This window comes from Littorina saxatilis, linkage group LG5, assembly GCF_037325665.1.
Source record: "Littorina saxatilis isolate snail1 linkage group LG5, US_GU_Lsax_2.0, whole genome shotgun sequence".
NCBI classification, from domain to species: Eukaryota; Metazoa; Mollusca; class Gastropoda; order Littorinimorpha; family Littorinidae; genus Littorina; species Littorina saxatilis.
Genome location: NC_090249.1, coordinates 63,499,310 through 63,526,310, shown reverse-complemented (window position 1 = coordinate 63,526,310; position 27,001 = coordinate 63,499,310). Strand labels below are relative to the sequence as shown.

At 46.0% G+C, this 27,001-nt stretch overlaps 1 protein-coding gene across 1 annotated transcript; it reads left to right on the top strand.

The window, feature by feature from the left end:
• The first annotated feature begins 24,686 nt into the window (after positions 1-24,686).
• Positions 24,687-25,727, top strand: LOC138967844 (uncharacterized PE-PGRS family protein PE_PGRS10-like). Its single transcript, XM_070340503.1, has one exon. The coding sequence runs from the start codon at positions 24,687-24,689 to the stop codon at positions 25,725-25,727; it is 1,041 nt and encodes a 346-aa protein (XP_070196604.1).
• Positions 25,728-27,001: the final 1,274 nt, after the last annotated feature.

Sequence of the window (27,001 nt, the reverse complement as noted above, 5' to 3'; positions counted from 1 at the left end):
ACGTGTATTAATAGTACTTATATCATTATGAAAACAAAAAGAAAAGAAAACATCAACCAGTGTTGGGTCAATTGGGTCAATTGGGTCAATTGGGTCACATTTTCGTCAGACAGTCGCTGACTTGTTCAGGATGGCAATCATAATTATGCTCTAATCTTTCTTTCTTTATTTGGTGTTTAACGTCGTTTTCAACCACGAAGGTTAAATCGCGACGGGGAAAGGGGGGGGGGGGGGGGGGGGGGGGGGGGAGATGGGATAGAGCCACTTGTTAATTGTTTCTTGTTCACAACAGCACTAATAAAAAAATTGCTCCAGGGGCTTGCAACGTAGTATGCTCTAATGACACAGAACGGAGACAGTTAAAAGTGAGAGATGGATTATGGGTAGCTAGTCTCCCAGCGCTTCGGACAATAAGGAGCATTGAATGAACAAGCAACATCAAACAATGTGTCTGTTTTGTTTATTAATTTGTTTATTAGTATATTTACTAAATGCTTTTCCTCATAGGAACACAACTAAAATCAACATTACCTGCTATTCCGACTTGGTCGTGTGACAAACGTTTTCTTCCACACGAGATTACGTTGATTGTCTATGTACTTGATTTTAGTCCAAAACAAGGAAACTGACAAGAGGTGTTAACAGAATGGAATGATTTGCACGGAACTATACAACCGCGCATTAATCGATCGCCTGCGCAGGTTGACTGGTTGAGTGATTCGGATTCGATCAAACTTTCGCACAAAAACTCCTTGTTTCTTTGAATAACTGAAGAAAGGAGGAATAAAGAGGTTACACACCTCGTCTCAGTGATTATTAAAAATAATGGTCTCAGTTCGCGGTCATGAAAAAGCTCGCTGAAGCTCGCATTGCCAACTTCGACCATTATTTTTAATAATCACTGAGACTCGGCATGTAACCTCTACATCTTGCACACGTTTGCTTTAGTTGTGGCAAAGAAGGAAAGCGTGTGACATTAACTATTGTTCTTATTCTTCTTCGTTCATGGGCTGAAACTCCAACGTTCAAACATGTTTTTGCACAAGTGAGTTTGTACGTGTATGACCGTTTTTACCCCGCCATTCAGACTGCCATACGCCGCTTTTGGGGGAACTAACTATTATGACGTTGGTTATTTAATCCAACGGGAATCGGGAAAAACATAGATCTGCAAAAAGCCATTCACTCTCGACATCTTTAGCAAATGTACTTTTCCTCTTTATGCCAAGACACTGAAATACGAGCAAACAAAATAATTGTGTAGAACACATACATCAATGTCCACGCGAGTGCATCCTGTGTCGTGTACACGAGGAGAGTTGGTTGTGTGAGTGCAATATGGGCCAACATATGGGTGATGACTGGTGAATGCCGCCTGTACGCCATCAATTGAATAGCTCTCTCCTCTTCTCTATAATCCGTGTTCAGCTCTGCGTGTACTGGTCTACAACATGATTAGAAACGCACAGTGGTTTTTTTTCTCCGATTTTTGGAAACGCAAGGCTTGTTTAGGTGCATGCTTGTAAGTATTATTTTGTTTGGGTCTTGACAGCTTCTCCGATTTGTCCCGAAAAGGGACACACATACATTCAGTTTGTAATATATGCATGAATTTCAATCTCATTACAGCCTGCAAGTAAAACAAATAGTGATTCTGAACATTTACTAGCCAGAGAGCAAACCTTACTAGCCGAACCAACAATTTGTTTCAGCAACTTTACTCGCATTTAGCGACATTTCTACTCGCCAGTTACATATGTTTCTACTCGCTATGGCCAGTAGATAAACATTTGTACTCGCCAGTTACATATGTTTCTACTCGCTATGGCCAGTAGATAAACATTTGTACTCGCCAGTTACATATGTTTCTACTCGCTATGGCCAGTAGATAAACATTTGTACTCGCCAGTTACATATGTTTCTACTCGCTATGGCCAGTAGATAAACATTTGTACTCGCCAGTTACATATGTTTCTACTCGCTATGGCCAGTAGATAAACATTTGTACTCGCCAGTTACATATGTTTCTACTCGCTATGGCCAGTAGATAAACATTTGTACTCGCCAGTTACATATGTTTCTACTCCCTATGGCCAGTAGATAAACATTTCTACTCGCCAGTTACATATGTTTCTACTCGCTATGGCGAGTACAATACTTGGCACTCTCAGGCCCGCATTAGAACAGATATAGATCTTTTTTTTTTAAATGGCAATTTAAGTGAATCCACGTTAAAAAGTAGAGAGGCGAAAACGTCATAAATTGATATTATTTCACAAGATCGTTCACCGCAAGGTGCCAAACTACTTATTAGCGATATTGCCACCATTGATATCAACTAATAACCCATATCACCGGCGCAGACCTCTAGACAGGAAAGTTCCATCGTTTAAAACTGAATTATATAGAAACTCATTTCTCCCATCTACTACACAACTCTGGAATTCTTTACCAGACTATATAAAACTTAGTGATTCCCTAAGTGAATTTAAGCACTTTTTGTCAAAAAACGATTTAAGTCCGCCGTGTTATTTTTATTCTGGAGATCGCATGTCACAAATAATTCACTGTAAGCTCAGGTTATATATAAGTGATCTCAATAACGATCTAGTGAGACGTCACGTTGCTACAGATGCATCTTGTGACTGTGGATTCCCGTCCGAATCCGTACAACACTTCATATTCGATTGTCCAAATTATCGCGAAGCACGTCAAGAAACTATACATACCTCCCTAATCACACAATTCACCTCCCCCACATTTTAAACGGAGACAGACAGTATTCTTTAGATTTGAACAGGAAATTTTTTTCCACCGTACACTCGTTCATTGAACGTTCAGGCCGCTTTGGGCAAGTCAGAATAAATGCTCTACAAGCCGGACAACAACTTTAACTTCTGCACATCTCCTACCCATCCCTCTTCTTTTATTCATCTTCTTTCCCTCCTTCCTTCCTTTACTGTCTTTCTTTATAATCATTATGCAACGTTCATTAGGTTATTAATAGATTTGGTTTATTGAGACAAATTTTTCACCCGTTACCGCCTTATGTTGTACTGTCATGCAGGAACACCACTATAAGCTTCTAGCTTGTTGCTGTTTCTGTGAACTTTGTATACATGTCATGATTGTAACCCTTGTTAAAATAAACTTATGTTTAAACCAAAAAGTAGAATGTCGACTCTATGGCTTAAGCCGGATATAAAATTGGTAAAGTCTACTTCACCAAGACTACTTCACCAAGTCTACTTCACCAAGTCTACTTCACCAAGTCTACTTCACCAAGACTACTTCACCAAGTCTACTTCACCAAGACTACTTCACCAAGTCTACTTCACCAAGTCTACTTCACCAAGTCTACTTCACCAAGTCTACTTCACCAAGACTACTTCACCAAGTCTACTTCACCAAGACTACTTCACCAAGTCTACTTCACCAAGACTACTTCACCAAGTCTACTTCACCAAGTCTACTTCACCAAGTCTACTTCACCAAGACTACTTCACCAAGACTACTTCACCAAGTCTACTTCACCAAGTCTACTTCACCAAGACTACTTCACCAAGTCTACTTCACCAAGTCTACTTCACCAAGTCTACTTCACCAAGACTACTTCACCAAGACTACTTCACCAAGTCTACTTCACCAAGACACCAAGTCTACTTCACCAAGGTCGCTGCACGATGTTTGACACTACATTCTCATCAAACAGAATTTGCGAAGACAAATTGGGGCTCAATTTAGGACAGACTTGATATGGATTCAGACAACTGACGGACCGGAATGTTCCTCCCCCCCTCTCTCCCTCCCTCCCCCCCTCTCTCCCTCCCTCCCCCCTATCTCCCCCCTCTCTCCCCCACCCCCGGGAAGACTCCCTGAGAGGCTACATGTAGCTCAACAGGACGCAAGCAATGACTGGGAACAAACAGGAACAAACAAGGAAAGCAAGCCCTTCGGGTAACATTGACCTTGGTTGTAACAACCAGTCTTCTGAGCACAGAGTGTCTGTACCATGATGCATCAGTGGACCAGATTGAATCAAAAAAGGTCACATAGTTTGCAAGTTATCAGAAGAAATGATTATAAAAAAAACTCGCACCGTTTGCAAATTATCAGAAGAAATGATAAAAATAAAATCACACCGTTTGCAAATGATCTGAAGAAATGACCACCACCACACAAGCGGGCGGTGAACGCCAAAGAAAAACAAATCACTTCCCCGCCGCTGGGTCGAGGGCTTAGGAACACGCACAATCAGGTTGTCCTGTCCTTTTACCCTTGGTCCTTCGTCCGCCATGCACAATCATTGACACAGCTCAGATGATAGGACATTTATGACGTTACACGTTAGATAATAGGATATTGTTTATGTAACAGTTGACATGATATTTATGATGTTACACGGTCTCATTAAATCGGCTTGGCTGTCGTGCAGCCCATGTGTCATTGTGAATCATGCAGCGTGAAGGAAGCACTCGTCAACCCAAGTGCACACAACGAGTCTCGGCGACAGGCCATCTCGTTTCTAACGACTATGTACTTGAGTTCTGTTTGTTGAGAGGGCTTTCTATGTGTCTCTATGACAATACGTCTGTCTTTGTCTCTATGCCTGTCTGTTTATCTGTCTGTTGATATATGTGTCTGTCTGCCTGCCTGCCTATTTGTCTGTCTGTTGATATCTTTGTCTGTCTGTTGATATCTTTGTCTGTCTGTTGATATCTTTGTCTGTCTGTCTGCCTGCCTGCCTATTTGTCTGTCTGTTGATATATTTGTCTGTCTGTCTGCCTGCCTGCCTATTTGTCTGTCTGTTGATATCTTTGTCTGTCTGTTGATATCTTTGTCTGTCTGCCTGCCTGCCTATTTGTCTGTCTGTTGATATCTTTGTCTGTCTGTTGATATCTTTGTCTGTCTGCCTGCCTGCCTATTTGTCTGTCTGTTGATATCTTTGTCTGTCTGTTGATATCTTTGTCTGTCTGTTGATATCTTTGTCTGTCTGCCTGCCTGCCTATTTGTCTGTCTGTTGATATCTTTGTCTGTCTGTTGATATCTTTGTCTGTCTGTCTGTTGATATCTTTGTCTGTCTGCCTGCCTGCCTATTTGTCTGTCTGTTGATATATTTGTCTGTCTGCCTGCCTGCCTATTTGTCTGTCTGTTGATATATTTGTCTGTCTGTTGATATCTTTGTCTGTCTGCCTGCCTGCCTATTTGTCTGTCTGTTGATATATTTGTCTGTCTGTCTGTCTGTTGATATATTTGTCTGTCTGTTGATATCTTTGTCTGCCTGCCTGCCTGCCTATTTTGTCTGTCTGTTGATATCTTTGTCTGTCTGTTGATATCTTTGTCTGTCTGCCTGCCTGCCTATTTGTCTGTCTGTTGATATCTTTGTCTGTCTGTCTGTTGATATCTTTGTCTGTCTGCCTGCCTGCCTATTTGTCTGTCTGTTGATATCTTTGTCTGTCTGTCTGTCTGTCTGCCTGCCTGCCTATTTTGTCTGTCTGTTGATATCTTTGTCTGTCTGCCTGTCGATATTTTTGTGTATCTCTATCTGACGACCTTCCTCGTATGCTGTTTATATAGTTCTGATCCCTCTCTCTGTCTCTCTCTCTGTCTCTGTCTCCCCCTCTCTCTCTCTCTCTGTCTCTGTCTCCCTCTCTCCCCCAACAAATAAGAAATGCAACTTCAGTGAAAATGTTTAAGAGACAGTCACGTTCACACATCATTCGTGAATGAAATGTCTTGTTCGATTGTTATTTTGTTGAACATTTTGTACCAGTGTTAACGGATGTGTAGCTGATTTGAGCAACTTAATTCTCAAAATGAAAGGTTTAACTATGTCAATGTAATTTTGTAATTTTTGAGTTCTCCTTATATAATTCCTTAAATGCACATTGTGTTGCAATCCATACAATGTAATTCTGTATCTTTTATGATTGAATTTTGATTGTTTATGTCCGTCTCTCTTTAGGTGTTGTATAAAGGACAGGTTGGAAGAATAGGCTTTGCCTAAAACCTTTATCCTTTTGTAATAAAGTTCTGAGTCTGAGTCTGAGTCTCTCTCTCTCTCTCACTCTCTCTCTCTCTCTCACTCTCTCTCTCACGCTCTCTCTCTCCCCCTCTCTCTCTCTCTCTCCCTCTTTCCCCTCTCTCTCTCATTCTCTCTCTCTTTTTTAATTATATAATTGTGTGTCTATGCGTCCCAAGGACAGATTGTAAGAAAAGGCGTAGCCTTAAATCTAAATCCTTGTAAAATAAAGTTCATTTCAATTCAATTCAATTCTCTCGCTCTCGCTCTCTCGCTCTCTCTCTCACTCTCTCTCACTCTCTCACTCTCTCTCTCTCACTCTCTCCCCTCTCTCTCCCACTCTCTCTCTCTCCCTCTCTCTCCCCTCTCTCTCTCTCTCTCTCTCACACTCTCTCTGTGTGTCTCTCTTTCTCTCTCTCCCTCTCTCTCTCTCTCTCTCACTCTCTCTCTCTCTCTCTCTCTCTCTCTGACTCTCTCTCTCTCTCTCCCTCTCTCTCTCTCTCTCTTATGGTATGGTAATTGCAACCAGACAAAAACATCAGATTTCTCCACTCAAACTAAATCTTACTATTGGTACGCAATCAATTGAACAAGTTCAACAGCATCGCGTTTTAGGGGTAATTCTTGATTGTGAATTCAAGTGGCAGGCACAAATACAGCATATTTGCAAGAAAGTAGCCAAGAACGTTTTCCTCCTATCCAAGTTAAAGCAATATACCGACAGAAGGACTCTGGAAATGTTCCACCATGCTCATGTAATGCCTCACATTAATTATGTTTCGACGCTCTGGGATGGCAGCAGTAATGTCCACTTGAAAAAGTTAGACTCTCTCTATCGTCGCTCGGCCAAACTCATCGTAAAGGATAATGCCTCAACAGATATGAAATTAAAAATGCTTAACTTTCTTCCACTGGAAAAGCATCTCAAGTTAAACAAAGCCATTTTCATGCATAAATTGTATCACGGTAAAGTGCCGATTTACATTACATCATTATTTAATAAAGCTACCCACAGATATGGGTCGGTCAACCTGATCCCACCAATTCCACGAATTGACCTGTATAAGACCAGTCTTGCTTTTTCGGGTACTTCAGTTTGGAATTCACTTCCATCATCCTTTAAGCACCTAAAGTCATTAAAAAGTTTTAAAAAATGTGTAAAAAACCACTTAATGTCTGAGTAGTTTAACGCCTTTTGACTTACCAAACTTAGTATTACGTCAAAAATATGCTGTGCATTGTATATTCTGAACATATTTTTGTTACTCTATTGCTACATGTTCGATTGCCACCAGCTTGTATTTATAATTACCTGCATAGTATGCATTTGATTTTATGAATAACCACATATGTATGCTCTTCATGCCTCATCTTTATCATCATCATCATCATTATCATCATCATTATCGTCATCATCATCATCATCGTCATCTTTATTATCACGTTTTCCGACCTCCTTTTGTTGGTTAACTTTTTAACTTTTTAATTTTTAATTTTTAATTTTTTATTTTTATTTTTATTTTTTTAATTTTTATTTTTTTTTTATTTTTTATTTTTATTTTTTTATTTTAATTATATAATTGTGTGTCTATGCGTCCCAAGGACAGATTGTAAGAAAAGGCGTAGCCTTAAATCTAAATCCTTGTAAAATAAAGTTCAATTCAATTCAATTCAATTCTCTCTCTCTGACTCTCTCTCTCTCTCTCCCTCTCTCTCTCTCTCTCACTCTCTCTCTCTCTCTCTCTCTCTCTCTCTCTGACTCTCTCTCTCTCTCCCTCTCTCTCTCTCTCTCTCTCTCTCTCTCTCTCTCTCTCTCTCTCTCTGACTCTCTCTCTCTCTATTCATTTCGAGCTACCTCCTGATCCAGTTCAGTTTCATTCTCTCTCTTTCTTCTCGTTCCCCAGTCTCATACCAAACACCTCACCCCGAGCAGTGTGAGTAGTGTGAGCAGTGTGAGTAGTGTGAGTAGTGTGAGTAGTGTTTTCAGCCAGCACAGTACGGCTGTATGATTGATGAGCGTTCCCATAGAGCAGTCCCAGCTACAGCACCACTTGTTGGCACACTCCTCAACCGACACAACGTCGTGACAACTTCGGGCCTAGACTTATCCTCACGTGTCAAGGTGTTCTCTGTGTCCCAAGTACAGCGGAACCCCCATTTTACCCCCCCCCCCACCCACACACACCCACACACCCAATCTTGGACTCACTCCCTCCCTTTCTCCCTTCCTCCCTTTAAATACCCTTTTTTCACAGACTTTCTGTTTTTAATCTATGTAAATTTACCCCCATTTTAAGACTCCCTCTTTCTTGAAACCGGATTTTCTGAGATTTTTGGCGGACTTGAAAAGAGGGTTCGATTGCAGTAGCAAAGGTGCGAGGGTGAGGAGATAACCTGATGTAATATCACGCGGGTTGACGATTTCATACCGACACTAACTACTGATGAGGAAGCTTTTCTCATAAACGTAATAACATTAATTCTAAAGACTTTTTTGTCTGCGAGTAAAACAGTAACAGACATTGTTTTTAGCGAAGGACGACAAGCAAACAATGAAGTGTTATTTAAATCCTTCCTTGTTAAACTGTTTGACTGGTTTGCGATAATGCCAGGTCAGTCATTATTAGTACTAATTATGAAACAACACACACATTCTTTTAATTCCTCTACTTAAACCGTAACGAACAGGTAGCGAGCAAAATTCAAGAGACTCTCCCTCTCTCACCCTCCCTCTCCCTCCCTCTCCTCCCTCTCTCTCGGTCTTCTTTTCTCTCTCTCTCTCTCTCTTTCTCTCTCTCTCTTCCTCTCTCTCCCTCTCTCTCTCTCCCTCTCTCTCCCTCTCTCTCTCTTTCTCTCTCTCCCTCCCACTCTCTCTTCCTTTCTCTCCCCCTCTCTCCCTCATCCCTTCTTTCTCTCTCTCTCTCTCTCACCCTCTTTCTCTCTCACCCTCTCTCTCTATCTATCCCTATCTCACCCTCTCTGTCTCTCTCTTTCTATCTCACCCTCTCTGTCTCTCTCTATCTATCTCTATCTCACCCTCTCTGTCTCTCTCTATCTCTATCTCACCCTCTCTGTCTCTCTCTTTCTATCTCTATCTCACCCTCTCTGTCTCTCTCTATCTATCTCTATCTCACCCTCTCTGTCTCTCTCTTTCTATCTCTATCTCACCCTCTCTGTCTCTCTCTATCTATCTCTATCTCTGTCTCTCTCTATCTATCTCTATCTCACCCTCTCTGTCTCTCTCTTTCTATCTCTATCTCACCCTCTCTGTCTCTCTCTATCTATCTCTATCTCTGTCTCTCTCTATCTATCTCTATCTCACCCTCTCTGTCTCTCTCTATCTATCTCTATCTCACCCTCTCTGTCTCTCTCTATCTATCTCTATCTCACCCTCTCTGTCTCTCTCTATCTATCTCTATCTCACCCTCTCTGTCTCTCTCTTTCTATCTCTATCTCACCCTCTCTGTCTCTCTCTTTCTATCTCTATCTCACCCTCTCTGTCTCTCTTTCTATCTCTATCTCACCCTCTCTGTCTCTCTCTTTCTATCTCTATCTCACCCTCTCTGTCTCTCTCTATCTATCTCTATCTCACCCTCTCTGTCTCTCTCTTTCTATCTCTATCTCACCCTCTCTGTCTCTCTCTATCTATCTCTATCTCACCCTCTCTGTCTCTCTTTCTATCTCTATCTCACCCTCTCTGTCTCTCTCTTTCTATCTCTATCTCACCCTCTCTGTCTCTCTCTATCTATCTCTATCTCACCCTCTCTGTCTCTCTCTTTCTATCTCTATCTCACCCTCTCTGTCTCTCTCTTTCTATCTATATCTCACCCTCTCTGTCTCTCTCTATCTATCTCTATCTCTGTCTCTCTCTATCTATCTCTATCTCACCCTCTCTGTCTCTCTCTTTCTATCTCTATCTCACCCTCTCTGTCTCTCTCTATCTATCTCTATCTCTGTCTCTCTCTATCTATCTCTATCTCACCCTCTCTGTCTCTCTCTATCTATCTCTATCTCACCCTCTCTGTCTATCTATCTCTATCTCTATCTCACCCTCTCTGTCTCTCTCTATCTATCTCTATCTCACCCTCTCTGTCTCTCTCTTTCTATCTCTATCTCACCCTCTCTGTCTCTCTCTTTCTATCTCTATCTCACCCTCTCTGTCTCTCTTTCTATCTCTATCTCACCCTCTCTGTCTCTCTCTTTCTATCTCTATCTCACCCTCTCTGTCTCTCTCTATCTATCTCTATCTCACCCTCTCTGTCTCTCTCTTTCTATCTCTATCTCACCCTCTCTGTCTCTCTCTATCTATCTCTATCTCACCCTCTCTGTCTCTCTTTCTATCTCTATCTCACCCTCTCTGTCTCTCTCTTTCTATCTCTATCTCACCCTCTCTGTCTCTCTCTATCTATCTCTATCTCACCCTCTCTGTCTCTCTCTTTCTATCTCTATCTCACCCTCTCTGTCTCTCTCTTTCTATCTCTATCTCACCCTCTCTGTCTCTCTCTTTCTATCTCTATCTCACCCTCTCTGTCTCTCTCTATCTATCTCTATCTCTGTCTCTCTCTATCTATCTCTATCTCACCCTCTCTGTCTCTCTCTATCTATCTCTATCTCACCCTCTCTCTCTATCTATCTCTATCTCACCCTCTCTGTCTCTCTCTTTCTATCTCTATCTCACCCTCTCTGTCTCTCTCTTTCTATCTCTATCTCACCCTCTCTGTCTCTCTCTTTCTATCTCTATCTCACCCTCTCTGTCTCTCTCTATCTATCTCTATCTCACCCTCTCTGTCTCTCTCTTTCTATCTCTATCTCACCCTCTCTGTCTCTCTCTATCTCTCTCACCCTCTCTGTCTCTCTCTATCTATCTCTATCTCACCCTCTCTGTCTCTCTCTTTCTATCTCTATCTCACCCTCTCTGTCTCTCTCTATCTATCTCTATCTCACCCTCTCTGTCTCTCTCTATCTATATCTATCTCTATCTCACCCTCTCTGTCTCTCTCTTTCTATCTCTATCTCACCCTCTCTGTCTCTCTCTTTCTATCTCTATCTCACCCTCTCTGTCTCTCTCTATCTCTCTCACCCTCTCTGTCTCTCTCTTTCTATCTCTATCTCACCCTCTCTGTCTCTCTCTATCTATCTCTATCTCACCCTCTCTGTCTCTCTCTATCTATCTCTATCTCACCCTCTCTGTCTCTCTCTATCTATCTCTATCTCACCCTCTCTGTCTCTCTCTATCTATCTCTATCTCACCCTCTCTGTCTCTCTCTATCTATCTCTATCTCACCCTCTCTGTCTCTCTCTATCTATCTCTATCTCTGTCTCTCTCTATCTATCTCTATCTCACCCTCTCTGTCTCTCTCTTTCTATCTCTATCTCACCCTCTCTGTCACCCCCACCCCCTCTTTCTCCTCCCCGCCGCTCACTGACCTTTTAGTTGTGAGTATATCCAGGGTACGTCGTCCTCACGCCGTCACGTCACACCACCAGGAAAGAGTTCGGCGAACACTCACAAAACACAAGGCGCAAACAACTCCACACCAAGAAGACGACGAATCGAGCACAGGCAGAAATCACTGAAGATAAAGAAGAGCACGGATCTCGTGAAGGGGAGTGCGTGTCTCTCTCGCATTCACCGTGGCCCGAATGTCAAATTCACAATTATAACGCACCTGGCTGCCACTTTCTTCCCACCTGGGCGGCGAGCTTCCGTAAATACCTGTGCAGCCGCTGCGCTGTGTTACCTGCAAAGAGAGAAAAGGGGCAGGTAAAACAAGTGTTCGCTGCGACGCCGTTGTTGTTTCTCATGTTCTCTCTCTCTCTCTCTTTGTTCACTTTCTCTCCATCTCTCCGTTGTTTGATGTTTTGGGGTTTAGCTGTGTTGCTGATGTGTGGGTGTTGGGACTTGATCAACGTTCACCTTTCACGTTCTGTTTGTTCTCCACGGCTGTGGGAGCTTGGGCGCTCTAAGCTGGGGCGCAAAGATCAAATGATTGGTTAACTTTACCTATTTTCTTGTTTTAAATGCTCACTGAGTGTGTGTATGTGTGTGTGTGTGTGTGCTTGTGTGTGTGTGTGCGTGCGTGCGTGTGCGTGTGTGTGTGTGCGTGCGTGCGTGCATGTGCGTGCGTGCGTGCGTGTGTGTGTGTGTGTTTAAGTGTGCGTGCGTGCGTGCGTACGTGCGTGCGTGCGTGCGTGTGGGTGTGTGTGTGCTTGAGTGTGTGTGTGTGGGTGTGTGTGTGTGTTTGAGTGTGTGTGTGTGTGTGTGTGGGTGTGTGTGTGCTTGTGTGTGTGTTTGAGTGTGTGTAAAAACACACTGATTTGGCACGAACTCAGGAATTTCCCCAGGGAAAAAATCTTTTATCGTTGATTTATTCCCCAACAATAGTTTCTATTTTCTTTTCAGGCTAGTGTCTATCCCTTAAAATAGTAATACGAATTTTTAAAACTCAATTTATTTTGTTAGGTTAAGAAGTGACAAGGGAAGAAATAACAAACAAAATAAGGTTAGCTTGCTTGTTTCTAAGATGACGGCTGACATTTGAATCAGACATTTTTACGAAACGCTACTAATTAAATCACCAAGATTCCACTCAAAATTGACGTAAAAACTCCCGTTTTTGACGGCTCATGCGATCGACACCTGCATTAGTAGGAATAGCATAACACGCAAAATACGTAAGCTAGCTAAACAAAACAACATGTGCTGGGTAGACAATTGACTTGGCTTTTTCCTCGTATGTAACAGTTTCAAAGTTTTGCCTATTGTATTTTTTTGTCGATTTTTAATTGGTCCCTTCCGTTTTTGTTCGGTCGATTTTGAGGGTACCCTTTTTTGAGCGGCGGTCACGTGATCCATGTAAAAGAAATCTTTAATCCGCAAGGTGATCCAGATCGTCAAGTGAGCGGCCTTAACTGGCATAGCAAGTTGAAATAAAATGAAACGGAAATTATTGCTTTAATTGTGGGTGCGAAATTTGTTGCAATAAAAGTTTTGGCTAAGTTTACTTGTTCTTGTCCATTTATAGGGCGGTATTGCTACGCTGAAAACACGATAGCTGTAAAGAACATACAGTTTAAACAGCCAAAAGCAGTACAGTGGTACGTATCATTAAATGAGAGAGAGAGAGAGAGAGAGAGAGAGACAGACAGAGACAGAGACAGAGACAGAGAGAGAGACAGAGAGAGAGACAGAAAGACAGAGAGACAGAGACAGGACAGAGAGAGAGAGAGAGAGAGAGAGAGAGAGAGACAGAGAGAGAGTTAGAGAGATAATAGAGAGACAATCGAGAGAGAGAGGGTGACAGTCAGACAGACAGACAGACAGACAGACAGACAGACAGACGGACGGACAGACGGACGGACAGACGGACGGATAAACAAACAGACAGACAGACAGATAGACAGACGGACCAACGAGTAGATGGAGAGATGCATGGACAGACACAGACAGTAGTGAGTGCAATAAAGAACTAGGAGATATTATCCCCGAGTACGCAGTACCAGGGTCCAACAGACTTTAATTGTGTGTGTGTGTGTGTGTCTGTCTCGACTTAACGGCTTATTGCTGGGAAACTACTGGGCGCAGTTCTTTCAAAAGTTGATACACTAACTTGATAATAGGTCCGATTGATCGTATTAAAACTTCATAATGTTACCTGGGACCTAAATGCGAAATAAATCACAAAAGCCACTCTTAACGGTGGGAGTTTTTGCGGTGGGAGGCTGGTCGCTTAGTCTGAACTAAAGGGGAGACTTGTAGGCGGCTGAGCCGAACACGTCACGCAGTGACGAGAAAAGCATGATTTGCAAGACAGCCGACGGGTTTGGTCTCGGCAAAGAAACTATTGGTCTCGGTGAAAGAGAGACAGAGAGCACGAGAGAGTCTATGGCCAAAGCAGGCCAAAGTGATCCGGGATCGATTCCCGGCATGGGCGGTCTATATATATATATTTTTTTTAAATTCTCGTTCACTATTGTTTATTATGAACGTTTTAATGTTTTATTTCCCTCTAATAATTTTTTTAATTGTGTAAAATAAATAATTTTTTTTTTTTTTTTTTTAAATCCAAGTGACCCGGGTTCGATTCCCGGCATGGGCGGTCTATTTTTTTTTAATTTTTTAATTTTTTTTTTAATTCTTGTTTACTATTGTTTGTTATGAACGTTTTAATGTTTTATTTTACTCTAATAATTTTTTTAATTGTGTAAAATAAAATTATTTTTATTTTTTTTAAATCCACGTGCACAAGACAAAAACTTTCATACTGGGGGAGCGAGCCAGTCTGAAGAGTACTCGGGTCCAGCGCCAGCGTTTTTTATTAACACAGAATGAAAACAGTAGAGGAAAGGAAAGCAGTACGCCAAACTGAGCCAAACCGAAGCAGATCAAGCCACAGAAAGGCCAAACAGACGGACAACCCTTTCCCTCCCACAGCTTAGATCAAGCCACAGAAAGACCAAACAGACGGACAACCCTTTCCCTCCCACAGCTTAGATCAAGCCACAGAAAGGCCAAACAGACGGACAACCCTTTCCCTCCCACAGCTTAGATCAAGCCACAGAAAGGCCAAACAGACGGACAACCCTTTCCCTCCCAGAGCTTAGATCAAGCCACAGAAAGACCAAACAGACGGACAACCCTTTCCCTCCCAGAGCTTAGATCAAGCCACAGAAAGGCCAAACAGACGGACAACCCTTTCCCTCTCAGAGCTTAGATCAAGCCACAGAAAGGCCAAACAGACGGACAACCCTTTCCCCCCCACAGCTTAGATCAAGCCACAGAAAGACCAAACAGACGGACAACCCTTTCCCTCCCAGAGCTCAGATCAAGCCACAGAAAGACCAAACAGACGGACAACCCTTTCCCTCCCAGAGCTTAGATCAAGCCACAGAAAGACCAAACAGACGGACAACCCTTTCCCTCCCACAGCTTAGATCAAGCCACAGAAAGACCAAACAGACGGACAACCCTTTCCCTCCCACAGCTTAGATCAAGCCACAGAAAGGCCAAACAGACGGACAACCCTTTCCCTCCCACAGCTTAGATCAAGTTACAGAAAGGCCAAACAGACGGACAACCCTTTCCCTCCCACAGCTCAGATCAAGCCACAGAAAGGCCAAACAGACGGATAACCCTTTCCCTCCCACAGCTTAGATCAAGCCACAGAAAGACCAAACAGACGGACAACCCTTTCCCTCCCACAGCTTAGATCAAGCCACAGAAAGGCCAAACAGACGGACAACCATATCCCTCCCACAGCTTAGATCAAGCCACAGAAAGGCCAAACAGACGGACAACCCTTTCCCTCCCACAGCTTAGATCAAGCCACAGAAAGGCCAAACAGACGGACAACCCTTTCCCTCCCACAGCTTAGATCAAGCCACAGAAAGGCCAAACAGACGGACAACCCTTTCCCTCCCACAGCTTAGATCAAGCCACAGAAAGGCCAAACAGACGGACAACCCTTTCCCTCCCACAGCTTAGATCAAGCCACAGAAAGGCCAAACAGACGGACAACCCTTTCCCTCTCAGAGCTCAGATCAAGCCACAGAAAGGCCAAACAGACGGACAACCCTTTCCCTCCCAGAGCTTAGATCAAGCCACAGAAAGACCAAACAGACGGACAACCCTTTCCCTCCCACAGCTTAGATCAAGCCACAGAAAGGCCAAACAGACGGACAACCCTTTCCCTCCCACAGCTTAGATCAAGCCACAGAAAGGTCAAACAGACGGACAACCCTTTCCCTCCCACAGCTTAGATCAAGCCACAGAAAGGCCAAACAGACGGACAACCCTTTCCCTCCCACAGCTTAGATCAAGTCACAGAAAGGCCAAACAGACGGACAACCCTTTCCCTCCCAGAGCTTAGATCAAGCCACAGAAAGGCCAAACAGACGGACAACCCTTTCCCTCCCACAGCTTAGATCAAGCCACAGAAAGGCCAAACAGACGGACAACCCTTTCCCTCTCAGAGCTCAGATCAAGCCACAGAAAGGCCAAACAGACGGACAACCCTTTCCCTCCCAGAGCTTAGATCAAGCCACAGAAAGACCAAACAGACGGACAACCCTTTCCCTCCCACAGCTTAGATCAAGCCACAGAAAGACCAAACAGACGGACAACCCTTTCCCTCCCACAGCTTAGATCAAGCCACAGAAAGACCAAACAGACGGACAACCCTTTCCCTCCCACAGCTTAGATCAAGCCACAGAAAGACCAAACAGACGGACAACCCTTTCCCTCCCACAGCTTAGATCAAGCCACAGAAAGGCCAAACAGACGGACAACCCTTTCCCTCTCAGAGCTTAGATCAAGCCACAGAAAGACCAAACAGACGGACAACCCTTTCCCTCTCAGAGCTTAGATCAAGCCACAGAAAGACCAAACAGACGGACAACCCTTTCCCTCTCAGAGCTTAGATCAAGCCACAGAAAGACCAAACAGACGGACAACCCTTTCCCTCTCAGAGCTTAGATCAAGCCACAGAAAGACCAAACAGACGGACAACCCTTTCCCTCTCAGAGCTTAGATCAAGCCACAGAAAGACCAAACAGACGGACAACCCTTTCCCTCTCAGAGCTTAGATCAAGCCACAGAAAGACCAAACAGACGGACAACCCTTTCCCTCCCAGAGCTTAGATCAAGCCACAGAAAGGCCAAACAGACGGACAACCCTTTCCCCCCCACAGCTTAGATCAAGCCACAGAAAGGCCAAACAGACGGACAACCCTTTCCCCCCCACAGCTTAGATCAAGCCACAGAAAGGCCAAACAGACGGACAACCCTTTCCCCCCCACAGCTTAGATCAAGCCACAGAAAGGCCAAACAGACGGACAACCCTTTCCCCCCCACAGCTTAGATCAAGCCACAGAAAGACCAAACAGACGGACAACCCTTTCCCCCCCACAGCTTAGATCAAGCCACAGAAAGACCAAACAGACGGACAACCCTTTCCCTCCCACAGCTTAGATCAAGCCACAGAAAGACCAAACAGACGGACAACCCTTTCCCTCTCAGAGCTTAGATCAAGCCACAGAAAGGCCAAACAGACGGACAACCCTTTCCCTCTCAGAGCTTAGATCAAGCCACAGAAAGACCAAACAGACGGACAACCCTTTCCCTCCCAGAGCTTAGATCAAGCCACAGAAAGGCCAAACAGACGGACAACCCTTTCCCTCCCAGAGCTTAGATCAAGCCACAGAAAGACCAAACAGACGGACAACCCTTTCCCTCTCAGAGCTTAGATCAAGCCACAGAAAGGCCAAACAGACGGACAACCCTTTCCCTCCCACAGCTTAGATCAAGCCACAGAAAGGCCAAACAGACGGACAACCCTTTCCCTCCCACAGCTCAGATCAAGCCACAGAAAGACCAAACAGACGGACAACCCTTTCCCTCCCAGAGCTTAGATCAAGCCACAGAAAGACCAAACAGACGGACAACCCTTTCCCTCCCAGAGCTTAGATCAAGCCACAGAAAGACCAAACAGACGGACAACCCTTTCCCTCCCACAGCTTAGATCAAGCCACAGAAAGGCCAAACAGACGGACAACCCTTTCCCTCCCACAGCTTAGATCAAGCCACAGAAAGACCAAACAGACGGACAACCCTTTCCCTCCCACAGCTTAGATCAAGCCACAGAAAGGCCAAACAGACGGACAACCCTTTCCCTCCCAGAGCTTAGATCAAGCCACAGAAAGACCAAACAGACGGACAACCCTTTCCCTCCCAGAGCTTAGATCAAGCCACAGAAAGACCAAACAGACGGACAACCCTTTCCCTCCCACAGCTTAGATCAAGCCACAGAAAGGCCAAACAGACGGACAACCCTTTCCCTCCCACAGCTTAGATCAAGCCACAGAAAGACCAAACAGACGGACAAACCTTTCCCTCCCACAGCTTAGATCAAGCCACAGAAAGACCAAACAGACGGACAACCCTTTCCCTCCCAGAGCTTAGATCAAGCCACAGAAAGACCAAACAGACGGACAACCCTTTCCCTCCCAGAGCTTCCAAATACAGATCCCTGAAACACCCGCTGAACACAACATTATCTGTTTCCATTTCTACTGCCTTTCTGCTTGGCTGGAGTCTGAATAATGTGGGACAAGTTGCAGTAGTTACTTTGCTACCATTTTGTGAAGTTTAAAATTGACGGAGTTACTTTCCATGCAAACCCCCCGTGCCACCATTACACCCCCGGCCCTCCTACCCGTCATCCACAAGACAGAGAAGTGCGGGGTCAGAGGGTCAGAGGGTCAGAGGGTAAGGTGTGTGATTACAGCTCCGCACCACCGTGACAATGAAAGCTGTGTCCCCATCAAACACGCCGCCAGACAGTGGCGGGTCACCTTGCATCGTCCCCATCAAACACGCCGCCAGACAGTGGCGGGTCACCTTGCATCGTCCCCATCAAACACGCCGCCAGACAGTGGCGGGTCACCTTGCATCGTCCCCATCAAACACGCCGCCAGACAGTGGCGGGTCACCTTGCATCGTCCCCATCAAACACGCCGCCAGACAGTGGCCCGTCACCTTGCATCGTCCCCAGACAGTGGCGGGTCACCTTGCATCGTCCCCATCAAACACGCCGCCAGACAGTGGCGGGTCACCTTGCATCGTCCCCATCAAACACGCCGCCAGACAGTGGCCCGTCACCTTGCATCGTCCCCATCAAACACGCCGCCAGACAGTGGCCCGTCACCTTGCATCGTCCCCATCAAACACGCCGCCAGACAGTGGCCCGTCACCTTGCATCGTCCCCATCAAACACGCCGCCAGACAGTGGCCCGTCACCTTGCATCGTCCCCATCAAACACGCCGCCAGACAGTGGCCCGTCACCTTGCATCGTCCCCATCAAACACGCCGCCAGACAGTGGCCCGTCACCTTGCATCGTCCCCATCAAACACGCCGCCAGACAGTGGCCCGTCACCTTGCATCGTCCCCAGACACACGGTTAGGCAATGTGCAGGAAGCAACAATGAGGTGACGTAATACAGCGCTTGACACCGTGCACACAGGCACAGCAACACTGTCACACACACTGACACCGTGCACACAGGCACAGCAACACTGTCACACACACTGACACTGCCAACAGCTGACGACATGCAACCACCGTCAACACCAGTGCAAACATCAACAACAACAACAGCGACGACGACGACAACAACGACGGCAACGACAACAACAACAACAACAACGACGACGACGACGACGACGACGACGACGACAACAACAACAACAACAACAACAACGACAAGCACCCCCACACACACACAAACACACCCGCGAAAAGAAATACAAACTTCATGTTCTGTCTGTATTATTTTGTCCTTGAAAGGTGCTTCCATTGTAACCTACCGTCCTTCAACGGTTTTATTCAGTGAAGCCACACGTGGATCATCTAACACAAGTTAACGCCAACCATTGGCGGCAGTCGACACGCTGTGACACACGTGGATCATCTGACACAAGTTAACGCCAACCATTGGCGGCAGTCGACACGCTGTGACACACGTGGATCATCTAACACAAGTTAACGCCAACCATTGGCGGCAGTCGACACGCTGTGACACACGTGGATCAACTATCACAAGTTAACGCCAACTATTGGCGGCAGTCGACACGCTGAGACACACGTGGATCAACTATCACAAGTTAACGCCAACCATTGGCGGCAGTCGACACGCTGTGACACACGTGGATCATCTGACACAAGTTAACGCCAACCATTGGCGGCAGTCGACACGCTGTGACACACGTGGATCATCTGACACAAGTTAACGCCAACCATTGGCGGCAGTCGACACGCTGTGACACACGTGGATCATCTGACACAAGTTAACGCCAACCATTGGCGGCAGTCGACACGCTGTGACACACGTGGATCATCTGACACAAGTTAACGCCAACCATTGGCGGCAGTCGACACGCTGAGACACATGCGGCATCTGGGCTTTTTCACATGCTGATATTTCTAAAAATAGAATACGGAATCCTGGGAAGCTGTTTAAGGGAAGTAATTTATTGGTGCAATCGTACAATCCTTGCCGCATTTGATATAACTTCTAAGATTTGAGATAAATGATTTCTTTGCCACAGCTTGGTGATAACATGCTTGTGCTTGAGAGCACATTTAATGATGGCTTACCCACAATGGAATGACTCGTGAGCGCGACTTTGTTGTGGCGATTGTCGATCTTCCACACATCATTCAGCACTTTTTGAATGTAAAAGTACGGTAAGAAATAAAAGAAGTAAGCGTTTAGAAAAAAAAACCTGTAAGTGTTACTGTAACCAAGTTCTTGAATTACACGAATCTCCTTTTTACGCAAATCCGGCCAAACAAGAGTAAGTTCTGGCAATATCAACAGCCCTATTAACGTCAGTGAACACAACGGCTGACAAGTGCATATAGCAGCTAGACACCGACAGCTCTCCGCATCTCACAGATGTGCTGTCAACCGTGCCAGAAACACAGAGCTACTATAAATAGCTGGTCAACGCTCAATACTGACAGACAACTCCGTCAGTGCAGAGCAGCTGCTGTGAACAGGAGACCCCTCTGTACAGAGTGTCGACACCGAGAAGCGAAGACCACTTGTTTGTTTGTTTGTTTGCGTAACGCCCAGTCCACCACGAAGGGTGATATCAGGGCGGTGCTGCTTTGACATTTAACGTGCGCCACACACAAGACAGAAGTCGCAGCACAGGCTTCATGTCTCACCCAGTCACATTATTCTGACACCGGACCAATGAGTCCTAGCACTAACCCCATAATGCCAGACGCCAGGCGGAGCAGCCACTAGATTGCCAATTTTAAAGTCTTAGGTATGACCCGGCCGGGGTTCGAACCCACGACCTCCCGATCACGGGGCGGACGCCTTACCACTAGGCCAACCTTACCACTAGGCCAACCTTACCACTAGGCCAACCTTACCACTAGGCCACAGACCACTTGTTGGATGATCCACTTGTGGTTAAGCATATCGAAGGTTCACGTTACGATTACGTAACAGGTTTTGTATTCATTTGAATACATGGGCGCTCACGTAACAGGGGAATAAACATTCGGAAGAGAGATAGAGAGAGTACGCGGGGGGTGAGGGGTGACTGTGTGCATGTGCCACGTGTGTGTGTGTGTGTGTGTGTGTGTGTGTGTGTGTGTGTGTGTGTGTGTGTGTGTGTGTGTGTGTGTCTGTCTGTGCTACAACATACGCCGGTGGCATTACAATTCTTTTGAGCCAGACAGGTCCGAGATAAGGTAATGTTGGCAGCTGTTTCCCTGAGTTGTCAGCACTTGCACCTCTTTTTGTCAAACGTTATCTGCAAAGCGCACTGTGGCCCGATAACACACACTGGCACAATTCAACATTCACAACAACAGATGAGAAACAGACGCATTCCGTGACGCGGCATCTGCTCAACGTCAGAGATATGTGACGTCGATGTCAAGGGCGAGTTACATACACACACACACACACACACACACACACACACACACACACACACACGCACGCACGCACGCACGCACGCACGCACGCACACACACACACACACACACGCACGCACGCACGCACGCACGCACGCACACACACACACACACACACACACACACACACACACACACACACACACACACACACACAACTGTAGTGCCCTGTATGCAGACGATGCATCTAACATGTTGGGAATGATCTCCCTTGTTTGACTATTGCATGCTGGTTGTAAGCCCGGACATATCATGGAAGCATACATCTGAATACATGATTGTAACTCAGAGTTCGGTTGTCCATTACCTCTGTTCTTAGAGAACGTATGGTGTTTGATTGTGTTTGCAAGCATGAGCCAAGTAACATACACCAACACTACCACACACACAACTGTTGCTCTCTACGGGAGCCGAGGGAGCCGAATGCCTTGCAAAGCAGAAAAGCCCTACACTGAAGATTGCAGACATAACGCCCAGTCTAACACTGACATAACGCCCAGTCTAACAGTGACAAAACGCCCAGTCTAACAGTGACATAACGCCCAGTCTAACAGTGACATAACGCCCAGTCTAACAGTGACATAACGCCCAGTCTAACACTGACATAACGCCCAGTCTAACACTGACATAACGCCCAGTCCAACAGTGACATAACGCCCAGTCTAACAGTGACATAACGCCCAGTCCAACAGTGACATAACGCCCAGTCTAACACTGACATAACGCCCAGTCCAACAGTGACATAACGCCCAGTCTAACACTGACATAACGCCCAGTCTAACAGTGACATAACGCCCAGTCTAACACTGACATAACGCCCAGTCTAACAGTGACAAAACGCCCAGTCTAACAGTGACATAACGCCCAGTCTAACAGTGACATAACGCCCAGTCTAACAGTGACATAACGCCCAGTCCAACAGTGACATAACGCCCAGTCTAACACTGACATAACGCCCAGTCTAACAGTGACATAACGCCCAGTCTAACAGAGACATAACGCCCAGTCTAACAGTGACAAAACGCCCAGTCTAACAGTGACAGAAACGATTTCCACACAAGGTCGGCCACCACACTACTCCTGTCAGCCCGCCAGACACCAAGTTTGCGGCAAATGAAAGGAAATGTAGCAGCACAAGAAAAGAAAATCGAATTGTGGAAATCGAATGACTGGGGATCGCGGCAAGGTCAATCACCCCCCCCCCCCCCCCCACTCCAGTCCCTGATGGCAGAAGTGGTGCTGTATCCAAAATGTCAATTTTCCTGCAAATGGAATTTCTGTCGCTGTCTGAGAATTGGGTGAGTCTAGACGTGCTCTAATTATTCAAATATAAAAATGAAATAAAAGTCCGAGAAAACAGGAAAATAAAAGCCGGCTGAGACGTCGCTCAGGTTGGGACGACTTTAAAACCTTGAAACTTGAACTCTTGGACTGAGAGAGAACGGAGTGATGAGACTAAAGGTATTGCAGTGATGAGACCAAAGGTATTGCAGTGATGAGACGTGGATAACTTGGACTCTGGGATTCAGAGAGAACGGAGCAATGAGACCAAAGGTATTGCAGTGATGAGACGTGGATAACTTGGACTCTGGGACTGAGAGAGAACGGAGTGATGAGATTGCAGTGCTGTTTTTATATGTTATACTCTTACTTTCTCCCAAGCGCAAGACAAATTCTTCTATGAAAATTGAAGCCAATAAAATTTGAGTTGAGTTGAGTTGAGTTGAGACCAAAGGTATTGCAGTGATGAAACGTGGATAACTTGGACTTTGGGATTCAGAGAGAACGGAGCAATGAGACCAAAGGTATTGCAGTGATGAGACGTGGATAACTTGGACTCTGGGATTCAGAGAGAACTTAGCAATGAGACCAAAGGTATTGCAGTGATGAGACGTGGATAACTTGGACTCTGGGATTCAGAGAGAACGGAGCAATGAGACCAAAGGTATTGCAGTGATGAGACGTGGATAACTTGGACTTTGGGATTCAGAGAGAACGGAGCAATGAGACCAAAGGTATTGCAGTGATGAGACGTGGATAACTTGGACTCTGGGATTCAGAGAGAACGGAGCAATGAGACCAAAGGTATTGCAGTGATGAGACGTGGATAACTTGGACTCTGGGACTGAGAGAGAACGGAGCAATGAGACCAAAGGTATTGCAGTGATGAGACGTGGAGATTGGCAGGATCCACGGTGGATTCCATTCAGAGGTGCAGAGCCAGAGGTGCAGAGCCAGAGGTGCAGAGGGGGGTTTGGAATTAAATGGCCAAAGGGCATTGAACTACGATGACCCATGCGCGATTCGACATCTTGCACTTGATTAATCATTGACATATTTTGGGGAGAGAGGGGGGGGGGGGGGATTAGAAGTGGGAGTTGGCGGAGGAGGGAGGGTGGGGGGGTAGATGAATGGTTGCTTTTGAACATAGATTGTCCTGATGTGCGATTTCGTTCCATCAGTTTGTTGGCTAGTTAGTTGACAGGCCTATCTAGTCTGGTTATATGTTGTCTTCGTCGTTAATCCTCTCCCAAGCGGCTGCATTGTCTCATCCTATATATCGGGTTATATTAATCAAATTAGAAAAAGTCGAACTTTTTTTTTTAACTCTTTCAGCAAACTGACACTTTGCTCCTTTGTATGCATGTTGTTGTATAATCATGTGTGTCTTTATGAATGAAGAGTTGTTTAAACCAACTGACACAAGAGGGCGCACCAAACGCGTTGAATGAAGAGTTGTTTAAACCAACTGACACAAGAGGGCGCACCAAACGCGTTGAGAAACTTGAACAGTACAAAAGTAGAAGGTCTACAAGTGCGAGTTAAATTCAATAACGTTCCCAACACGATCCGCCCTGAAGCTCTGGCTTCCAAACACAGACAGCCATGTACGTCACACAGATCCTTCGCTCGTTCCTCTCCAAGCAATAACTCTCGACATGCAAAGCTCCCGGCTTCCGTCTAATGACCGCAGCGCCACCGGAACGGGACATATCTTGGCGAGCGTCTAAACACCGAAGTAAACAGGAAGGCGGGCTGAAGCCAGAGGGAGACAAGTGGGATGTAAGGAGTGAGGTTTCGTGCCGGCTGTGACGGGGCAGCGGGTAGCGGGGCTAGTGACGACATGTTTCGTGCCGTCAGTGACGGGGTAGCGGGGCTAGTGACGACATGTTTCGTGCCGGCAGTGACGGGGCAGCGGGTAGCGGGGCTAGTGACAACATGTTTTGTGCTGGCAGTGACGGGGCAGCGGGTAGCGGGGCTAGTGACGACATGTTTCGTGCCGGCAGTGACGGGGCAGCGGGTAGCGGGGCTAGTGACGACATGCTTCGTGCCGGCAGTGACGGGGCAGCGGGTAGCGGGGCTAGTGACGACATGTTTCGTGCCGGCAGTGACGGGGCAGCGGGTAGCGGGGCTAGTGACGACATGTTTCGTGCCGGCAGTGACGGGGCAGCGGGTAGCGGGGCTAGTGACGACATGTTTCGTGCCGGCAGTGACGGGGAAGCGGGTAGCGGGGCTTGTGACGACATGTTTCGTGCCGGCAGTGACGGGGCAGCGGGTAGCGGGGCTAGTGACGACATGTTTCGTGCCGGCAGTGACGGGGCAGCGGATAGCGGGGCTAGTGACGACATGTTTTGTGCCGGCAGTGACGGGGCAGCGGGTAGCGGGGCTAGTGACGACATGTTTCGTGCCGGCAGTGACGGGGCAGCGGGTAGCGGGGCTAGTGACGACATGTTTCGTGCCGGCAGTGACGGGGCAGCGGGTAGCGGGGCTAGTGACGACATGTTTTGTGCCGGCAGTGACGGGGCAGCGGGTAGCGGGGCTAGTGACAACATGTTTCGTGCCGGCAGTGACGGGGCAACGGGTAGCGGGGCTAGTGACAACATGTTTCGTGCCGGCAGTGACGGGGCAACGGGTAGCGGGGCTAGTGACGACATGTTTCGTGCCGGCAGTGACGGGGCAGCGGGTAGCGGGGCTAGTGACGACATGTTTCGTGCCGGCAGTGACGGGGCAGCGGGTAGCGGGGCTAGTGACGACATGTTTCGTGCCGGCAGTGACGGGGCAGCGGGTAGCGGGGCTAGTGACGACATGTTTCGTGCCGGCAGTGACGGGGCAGCGGGTAGCGGGGCTAGTGACGACATGTTTCGCGGGATCATACAGTCCAGTCTCTCAACATGCAGGGGACACCAGGGCCGGTACCGATGCGGATAAGGGGGGGGGGGGGGGGGGGGTGTGGAAGGGAGGGGCAACACACCGGGTAACAACATGTCTGTGGGTTACGAAGTTTCTCGTGTTTTTACATTTAGTCAAGTTTTGACTAAATGTTTTAACATAGAGGGGGAATCGAAACGAGGGTCGTGGTGTATGTGTGTGTGTGTGTGTGTGTGTGCGTGCGTGCGTGCGTGCGTGCGTGTAGAGCGATTCAGACCAAACTACTGGGCCGATCTTTATGAAATTTTACATGAGAGTTCCTGGGATTGATATCCCCGAACGTTTTTCTCTTTTTTTCGATCAATATCTTTGATGACGTCATATCCGGTTTTTGTGAAAGTTGAGGCAGCACTGTCACGCTCTCATTTTTCAACCAAATTGGTTGAAATTTTGGTCAAGTAGTATTCGACGAAGCCCGGACTTCGGTATTGCATTTCAGCGTGATGGCTTAAAAATTAATTAATGACTTTGGTCATTAAAAATCTGAAAATTGTAAAAAAAAATAAAAATTTATAAAACGATCCAAATTTACGTTCATCTTATTCTCCATCATTTGCTGATTCCAAAAACATATAAATATGTTATATTCGGATTAAAAACAAGCTCTGAAAATTAAATATATAAAAATTATTATCAAAATTAAATTGTCCAAATCAATTTAAAAACACTTTCATCTTATTCCTTGTCGGTTCCTGATTCCAAAAACATATAGATATGATATGTTTGGATTAAAAACACGCTCAGAAAGTTAAAACAAAAAGAGGTACAGAAAAGCGTGCTATCCTTCTTAGCGCAACTACTACCCCGCTCTTCTTGTCAATTTCACTGCCTTTGCCATGAGCGGTGGACTGACGATGCTACGAGTATACGGTCTTGCTGATTGCGTTCAGTTTCATTCTGTGAGTTCGACAGCTACTTGACTAAATATTGTATTTTCGCCTTACGCGACTTGTTTATTACTGCGGTCATGGTGAGATTTCTTGTAAAATGTCAGAGTCGAATCGAGTCGAGTCCATGACCAACAGGGTGGCCGGGGTGAGTGTGTTTTTTTTTCTGGGGGGGGGGGGGGGATCCTCTGCAGAAGGGATCTGACCTACAACAACAACAACAAAAGACCTAATGGTGTCAAACAAAACTAAGAAAAGTACTTGAGGGGGAAGAAGTCGAGCAAAAGCGATGGTGACATCGACAAGCGTTAAGTAAAGTGGGGAAGTGGTCTGGGGACATCTCTACGGCTTTCCACAATGGGCATCTTAACAGCCACAACCTCAACA